General features: G+C 34.7%; 2 protein-coding genes across 2 annotated transcripts in view; both read right to left on the bottom strand.

Annotated features, from left to right (window-relative positions):
* The window catches only part of LOC132162961 (disease resistance protein RPV1-like), a 6,302-nt gene extending 4,083 nt beyond the window's left edge, over window positions 1–2,219 (bottom strand). The window contains exons 1-3 of the mRNA XM_059573169.1: window positions 2,109–2,219; window positions 1,891–2,026; window positions 1,685–1,758 (exon numbers count right to left, since the gene is read on the bottom strand). Of these exons, the coding sequence (XP_059429152.1) occupies window positions 1,685–1,758; window positions 1,891–2,026; window positions 2,109–2,219 (321 nt within the window). The remainder of the gene's footprint in view (window positions 1–1,684; window positions 1,759–1,890; window positions 2,027–2,108) is intronic.
* Window positions 1,245–7,156, bottom strand: LOC132162960 (disease resistance protein RPV1-like). The gene is made up of 9 exons (XM_059573167.1): window positions 5,063–7,156; window positions 4,394–4,956; window positions 3,980–4,176; window positions 3,738–3,849; window positions 3,451–3,516; window positions 2,661–2,735; window positions 2,109–2,293; window positions 1,856–2,026; window positions 1,245–1,758 (listed from the first exon to the last, which is right to left on the bottom strand). Exons 1-3 carry the CDS (start codon window positions 7,154–7,156, stop codon window positions 4,125–4,127), a joined length of 2,709 nt encoding a protein of 902 aa, XP_059429150.1. The 3' UTR covers window positions 1,245–1,758; window positions 1,856–2,026; window positions 2,109–2,293; window positions 2,661–2,735; window positions 3,451–3,516; window positions 3,738–3,849; window positions 3,980–4,124.
* Between the last annotated feature and the right edge of the window lie 1,258 nt (window positions 7,157–8,414).

Genomic DNA, 8,414 nt, shown 5'->3' with positions numbered 1-8,414 from the left:
CTTCATTTTTGGGTTGAAAGTCTTCGTAAAAACATAACTTGCTCAAACAATTTTGATTTGAATAATGCGAATTAATTATTAAACATAATTTCTAAGTCGACGCGTTCGTACACAATACAGAAGTTGACTATTTCTATAAATACTTTAATTTTCTGAATGAAAGAAAATATATTTATCCTCCTCATAATGCGAGTTTCCAGATTGATTTTTTTTTTTTTTTTTTTTTTTTTTTTTAATTGGAGGAGAGATTTTGGCTTGAGAGGAGGGAAAGTCAAGGAGAGAGGGAGAGAGGATTATTAAAAAAATTATGAAATTGCAACTCTCAACTACTTTGGATTTGAATAATGTAAAAGAATTATTAAACATAATTGAATATGATAAAGAGTGACTTGTAATTGAAAAAGATAAGAAAAAAAATATAGTGGTTGAAGAATTTCTGAGCGTTTAATCATATATAGCGTTTAATCATGTTTCTCACAAGACATGGTCATATATTCTTTTCACTGCTTTTGGTTTTGATATAGATGTTTATGATTTAGTATGCTGTTTTCATGTTTTTTTAAAGCAAATTGAAAAATTAAAAATGCTTATTTAACTGAACTGAAGATAATCTCAAGATAGGAGTGGAATTTTCCAAATGCGGGTGCCACGTTTCACGCATGAATAGCCCTCCGCGTGGTGCATCCTAGCTGTCCATTTTGGTCAATGAAATTGATGTCCCTCTTCTTCCCTCTTCCCTCTTCCCTCTTCAATTGAGGTCTCTCCACTGTAGGACGTGACAACACATGGGCTAATTTATTAATTTCCAAAAGATAAGAAAAGGCTAGCTAGGCCTAGGCATCAAGAGAATTGAGCATGGGGGATTGAATTGTCATGATAAAACCAATTGAACATGCACTTCCAATCGGAGATCACTTTTGTTCTTGATATGAATCAATTGTCCAAAGACGCCTCATTGAATGGTTCAAGTCTTTCATTAGATATCAACAATATCTCGTCAACAAAACCATAAAAACTGACCTCTACCAACAACTTTTTGCATAATGACTATTTTATGCAAATGCAATAAATTTTCCCTTCGCAGGAGCATTAATTTTGTGAGAAAAGGAGCAAACATATATATAAAAGTTACCTGCTCAACCATATAAGGATCACAAAATGGGGCAATCAAGAAACATAAGATCAGTAGAAAAGGAGCACAAAAATACATATCCAATTAGAAGTTATTGCTCTAACAGCATGTGGGGATTTCCAAAATGCACTCTGTATGGACACCTTTCTTATTTTCTGCTGAAGCAATTTTGGGGCCAGGAGGAGCTCTGTGCAATATATGCCATCTATATAACCTTATTAAAAGTACAAGGACTCATGACAAGTATCAATTCCAAAAGCTGGGGAGAATAGATGATACTTGAAGAAACTAAAACAGGGCTTAAAAACAACAGCCAACTTCAATATGAACGAACAACAGATACATGGGAGGTCAAATCAAAAAAAATCTTAATTGTATGTATCATATAAGCTGCACCTAAACTTTATTAAGAAAAGTATGTGGGTTGTTATGGGAGTAAAACAAAAACAACAATAGGTATTCATCGTAGTCATGTTCACTGTATTCTTCACTTCACGCCTGTGCCAGAAAAACGTCCATTATTATCAAATCTTCGAATTCAAATGGACTCACACCATGAAGGCAGTCGACATACTCATTTGCACTCTGCTCAACATATCCCAAGGAAACGTGCCATGACTGCTTACCTGAAAGTAGTAACCAAAAATATAACTTTAACAGGCCTAACTGCAGTAGTATACACTCCGCAAACCAGCCATCCAGCTATCACGAAGATAAAGATACCTTTAATTCCAAAATCTAGATTCTGCAAATGTCACGATCAAACACCAAGGTTGTATAAGCCAGTTGATTGCCACATAAAATCTGTTCCTCCAGCTTAAAAACACGAGTCAAATATGCTGACCGCCAAATAAGCCAACTGAAAAATCCTGCCATGGATAATCCTTTGGCCTCCTGCAAAAGTGTTGTTGCATCAGTCCATGGTCCAATTTAACTTAATATCTCAGATGAGGCCCAGGAGTGATTAGAAACTCACCTTGCTCTGCCTAAGACCTACGAGATTGAGCATTGTATTTGCCAATGGTTGCCATGCTTCCAAAATGCTTGTAAACAAATGGATCTTCGAGTTCCATGTCATTTGCTCCATTGGCATGACCTCCACCAGCGTTACCAATCCTATTTAATAGATGCAATAGATATTTCTCCTGTCACTCTGCAACCCTGAAAACTCAAAAGGAGGCATATTAAAGAGCCAATACCAAAATTGCCGGCCAAAGAGAAATATAATAGCATATTTAGTTATGTTTGCATATCAACAGATATCAAGCATCACACTATTTTGTAATGGGGATAGCTCCTTGAGGTTTGCAGTACAAAGACTTAAGTCAGACCCTAAATTTAATGTAACAGAACAAAAAATCATCTTATCTTGACCTTCCAAAACATGTGTGATGTGGATATTATTTATTCATGAAATATGCAAATAACACAAATCTGCAGTCATCTGGGATATCTCTGACTTTAATAGTTTGCCAAAAGAAGATTGCTAATATCTATATAACAAAAGTTGTTCATATAAGTAACTTACGTGAGCAAAAGCTGGAAGGGTTGGTTTTCCAGTACTTTCAAGAAACCCATTGCAATCACCAATGGAAAACACATCCTACATGGAAGGAACAAGTAACCACTTGTCAACACCAATCCTAACACGAATAGTAACGCATTATAATGCCTATGCTGATTTCAAACCATGCCTACCAATTTAAATATGAATAAGAAAAACATGCAGAGCCAAAAAGCAAAAATGAACCAATTTAGTATAGAAATGTGATATAACAAAACATTATGGTGTCCAATGGAAAACCTAATCAGAAAAATAGGAGGCAAGACTTAGAATTGACAAAATTTAGCTAAATATTATACAAGTACTGAAATCCAACTTGATTGATGCTTGAAGACATTATAATAAAGGGGGAAGGGGGGAACAAAAGCAAACCCTGTCTTTCCTAAGAACCTACAAAAAGATTTCAAAAGCTGCATAAAGATTTCCAGAATTTCCCAGCAAATTGTTCGAAGAGTTGGAGAGAGCTTGTTGATATATTTCGGACTATCTTTTCCAGAATAGGAAATTGCAATGTCCACAGTTGTACAATATCCCCATTGTTGCTAGTGAGAGAGGCTAACATATCATTAGAAGAAACCCCAACTTCCCTTCAGAGAAAAATAGTTCCTTTTGGATTTTACCTTTAACAATTGACAACATAATCTTCAACAATAAAGATCAAACGAAAACTTACAATATGAGAATGTACAATACATAATCCATTGGAGCATCTTTAAGACAAACAAATTCTTCATATTATTCATGCATCTCTTACCTTTTTCAACTGTACGTTTAGTAGCATAGTGCCTGAGACATCAAAGGAAGATTATATCTCGTTTGCCTGTGAATCCAAGAACAGTTTACTCAATATTTCCTCGAAACATGTTTTGCAAGTCTACAATGGTTTTTTGTGACAATAACAGTTGTAGTGATTCCTCGAAGCAAATACAGAACCTTTTTCAAGAAAGGTGATTGCGTGGATACCAATAACTCTAGTGAAAGTAGTTTAAAGGAAATCTTCGTACAAGAATATCTCATAGCTTAAGTTGTTATTAAACAAACCTCAATCAAAGTAAGGTGGATATATAACTTATTATAGCTTAAAGTCAACTTTGATCATGGAAGCCCTGCAATTTGAGAACCCAGAAGAAACAAGAATTCAGGAAACAATTTCCTGCAATACAAATTGCTGCCATAAAATTAACATTAACTTAAACCCTCTAAAAATGTAGCCCAGTACCTCACTGTCCAAAGAGACTACAATGTTTTAAGCAAAAATAAATAAAAATTACAAAATTACTTACAATTTTTCCATACCCACATTTCCGTTCAATCAATTTCCTCTGACTTGAGTCGTCTGCTTGATCTTTGGGTAGGCGAGCCAAGAGCTGCGTATGGCAGACAGATGCGGTCTGTGAGGGAATTTGATTGACAGCAGGAAACGGTTTCTCATGCATGCATTTTACCAATTCGCTTTTTTATCCGCAACGGCCGCTCGAAACTAAGAAAAAGAACGAATAAAAAATTTATTTGATTTTATAAATATAAAATTTTGTAAATAAAGTCTTGCACAAATCACAATGCAAAACAAGATGAACCATTAATATACGTTTGAGAAGTAATGTGAACATTATTTATTAATAAATATATATTATATAATTTATATCATTAAAAAAAAAAAAAAAAAAAGCATCAAAGGGATGTGTGGGAGTGGCTACCATATAGTTGGGAGGGGGGATTGTGGTCTGGATTTGGTGAGGCATGGGTACCAATTGTACAATCGTCGATCCTCACTTTCAGAGATGTCACCATCTCCAACATTTGGGTCATCAAATAGTAGATGGATTCCACACTTCTTCACTTGTATTTCACGCTTCTTCACTTCACTCTGTTGCCCAGGAAAAACCATAACTTCGACTGACACCTCTATTTCGTCTCCACTTTTCATCTCAAATCTAATTCGATTAAATGGCATCACGTCTACAAATATATGATCTTCAGAGATATCAAAGTAAGCTGAAGAAGACCTCAACGAGAGGGGGTCTTGGGGGTTTCTAGTTTTATTTCGGCATGTGCACATGAAGTCAAAGTCTGTGGGTCCTTCCGTGTTTGCTGCATAAACAACGCATAGAAGCAAATTGCTGATTTGACCAGTGAAAAACGAAGGTACACGAAAAGATATTAAAGAACCGGTTGTCTGATGGCTAAACCAATTTGGAATCTCAATGTCGGGGAGACAAACGGAAGTGCCATAATATTGCGCTTTAGCCTTGCACATCATCTATTTCAAAAAAGTGTAAAAAAGTGTTTACGTCATATAACGAGAGAGAGAAGAGAAGAGAAGAAAAGAGTAGAGAAGAGATTGAAGAGAAGAGAAGAGAGAGAACCTGGAGAACACTCTTCTTAAAATCATATGCTAGATTGTTGCACCTTCCCATGAAAACAGACTTAAAACTCCTCAAATTTTGAATCTCAATCAGTTTGTGGCAATTATTCAGGCTAAAATATTTGGATTTCCCGTTCTTCAAATTTAAGATTCTTTCCAATGATGTGCAACCAAGTGCTTCAAACTGCACTACACTTCTAGGGAGTGAAATTGATTGAAGAGCAATACACTCATTCAAACAGAAACGAGATAATTTAGGAAGGCAGCTGATGCAACTAGTTAGGTTCCGAAAATTGTTTCTTGATAAATCCAATTCTATGAGTGAAGATAAACATCCAAATTCAAAGGGAATATCATCTTCACACAAATTCTGTCCACTGAGATTTAGAAATGTCAAAGAACATAATCCAGAAATAGAAGGTAATAATCTTATGCGGTTGGAGCTTTTTGGTGATGTCAATGATGAGGATGGTCCTCCACATCCAGATAAATATATCTTACCAAGATTCCTCAAAAGACCAATTGAGATTGGTAGTTGTTTAATAGCAGTTTGGTTTGCACAGAGGTTCATTAAAGCTGTCAAACTGCCGAATTTCTTTGGTAACTTTTCAAGTTTTAAGCAGCAAGACAAAGTAAGATATTCAAGAGATTTTAAGTTAACAATGTTGTCAGGAAGATTCCTAAGGTTCTTGCATCTTTCTAAATCAAGTAGAACAAGTCTCTTTAAAAGTCCAATAGACTCATGAATCTCAACCAAACTTGTACAATCTTTAAGTCGCAGTCTCCTCAGATGTGGGGCTTGTAAAAAGTTCGGTAATTCAGTGAGACAACTACATCCATCAAAAAATAAATCTTCGAGATTCTTCAAAACACCAAAGGAGGATGGTTGTTGATAACTAGTAGTTTCATCCATAAGTAGCTTTGTTAAATCCATCATATCTCCCAATTGCTCTGGTAACTTTTCAAGTGTTGAGCAGCCACACAAGTCAAAAGTTTTAAGAGATTCTAAGTTAAAAATGCTTCTTGGAAGGTCCTTGAGGTTCGTACAATTTGTTAAATTCAATGAAACAAGTCTTCTCAGATATCCAATTGACTCATGAATCTCAACCAAGCCCGTACAACCTTTAAGTCCAAGTCTCTCCAAATGTGGGGCTTGTAAGAAGTTTGGTAATTCAGTGAGACTACTACATCCATCTAATGATAAAACTTCGAGATTCTTCAAAACACCAAAGGAGGATGGTAGTTGATAAATAAGAGTTTCATCCCTAATTAGCTTCATTAAATCCATCATATTTCCCTCTGGTAACTTTTCAAGTGCTAAACAGCGAGACAAGTCAAAAAATCGAAGAGATTCTAAGTTAAAAATGCTTCTTGGAAGGTCCTTGAGGTTCATACAATTGTTTAAATTCAATGAAACAAGTCTTCTGAGATATCCAATTGACTCATGAAGCTCAACCAAGCCCATACAACCTTGAAGTCTCAGTGTCTCCAGATGTGGGGCTTGTAAGAAGTTTGGTAATTCAATGAGACAACTACATCCATCTAACGATAAATATTTGAGATTCTTCAAAACACCAAAGGAGGATGGTTGTTGATAAATAGGAGTTTCATCCCTAATTAGCTTCGTTAAATCCATCATATTCCCATCTGGTAATTTTTCAAGTGCTGAACAACCAGACAAGTCAAAAGATTCAAGAGATTCTAAGTTAAAAATGCTTCTTGGAAGGTCCTTGAGGTTCATACAATTGTTTAAACTCAATGAAACAAGTCTTCTAAGATATCCAATTGACTCATGAATCTCAACCAAACCCATAAAACCTTTAAGTCCCAGTCTCTCCAGATGTGGGGCTTGTAAGAAGTTTGGTAATTCAGTGAGACGACTACATCCATCTAACGATAAATATTTGAGATTCTTCAAAACACCAAAGGAGGATGGTAGTTGATAAATAGGAGTTTCATCCCTAATTAGCTTCATTAAATCCATAACATTCCTCTCTGCCTCTGGTAACTTTTCAAGTGCTGAACAACCAGACAAGTCAACAGATTCAAGAGATACTAAGTTAAAAATGCTTCTCGGAAGGTCCTTGAGGTTCATGCAATTCTTAAAATTCAATAAAACAAGTTTTTTGAGACATCCAATAGACTCATGAACCTTAACCAAGCATGTGCAACCTTCAAGTATTAGTATCTCTAATTGTGGCACTTGTGAGAGGTCTGGTGCTCTAGTGAGATCTTTGGAATTGCTGAGATTAAGAACCTTCAACTTGTTCAAAATCTGTGAAACAAAATAAATAAAACAAAAACAAAAACAAATTTCTTGTTAATTATATATTTAACATTAACATAGAGAGAGAGAGAGAGAGAGAGAAGCAATGTAAGATTTGTTATACTTTCTTCTTCTTCCAAACTTGTTTGACATTACTATGTTGCATGTCAAGAATAACAAGGTTCTCTAGATGAAAATTCTGTGGTAGAAATTTCAAAGGACACTTATGCCAACAAAACCATTTTAGCTCTTCAGAGAGATGTTCATAAGATCCCATAAGAAGTAGAGAATTGATTTGGAGCAATCTCAAATTCTTCATATTTGTAAATGCTTCAGTTTTCATATGTACATCTTCAAGTACAGAGAGATTTCAGATGAGACCCTCGACTGTTTCAGATCCCTAGCAAAATAGATAGTTGGATTAGCAACACACATCCTCATCTTATGAAAATCTAAAATAACTTTGAACTAGGGTATGCTTATATATTCTCACCATAATTTAAAAAAGAACACTAAAGTGATTTGAACATTATATGATTTGCTTAAAACGTGATTGTATGCCATTTTAATGTTGTAAACTACCTTACTTGTTTTAGAAAAGTTTTGAATTTAAAGGTAAATCAGTTACGAGTTATAATAATACACTATTCAAAACTATGAAGCATGATTGGCAAAAAGGAAAATCTCTCATACGTACCTACATAACATGAATATTATGTACATGTGCTTGTGTTTATAAATGTAAATGCATGTGCCTTACCATGCATTTGTGTAGAACTTTTAAGTCATCCTCATGAAACCATAATCTACTGTGTTTTCCTGAATATTTAGATGACTCTTCATGAAGAATTTTCCTTCCCATATCTCAAATTAGATTATGAATCTTTAACTTATTTTTGTAATCAATTGTCACATGTGACCTCTGAATGAGAATAAGTATACATTTTTAAAAATGTGAGAATAGAGAGAAATTAAAATATGTTTTAATTTTTGTTTTAAATCTTTGTTCACATAGGTATACATGGTTTAAAATGAAAAGTGTAAAGAAAAAAATAGCAGGAAGAATACATGGATTACAATTATCAAA

This window comes from Corylus avellana, chromosome ca10, assembly GCF_901000735.1.
Source record: "Corylus avellana chromosome ca10, CavTom2PMs-1.0".
NCBI lineage: Eukaryota > Viridiplantae > Streptophyta > Magnoliopsida > Fagales > Betulaceae > Corylus > Corylus avellana.
This window is presented reverse-complemented; position numbering and strand designations above follow the sequence as displayed.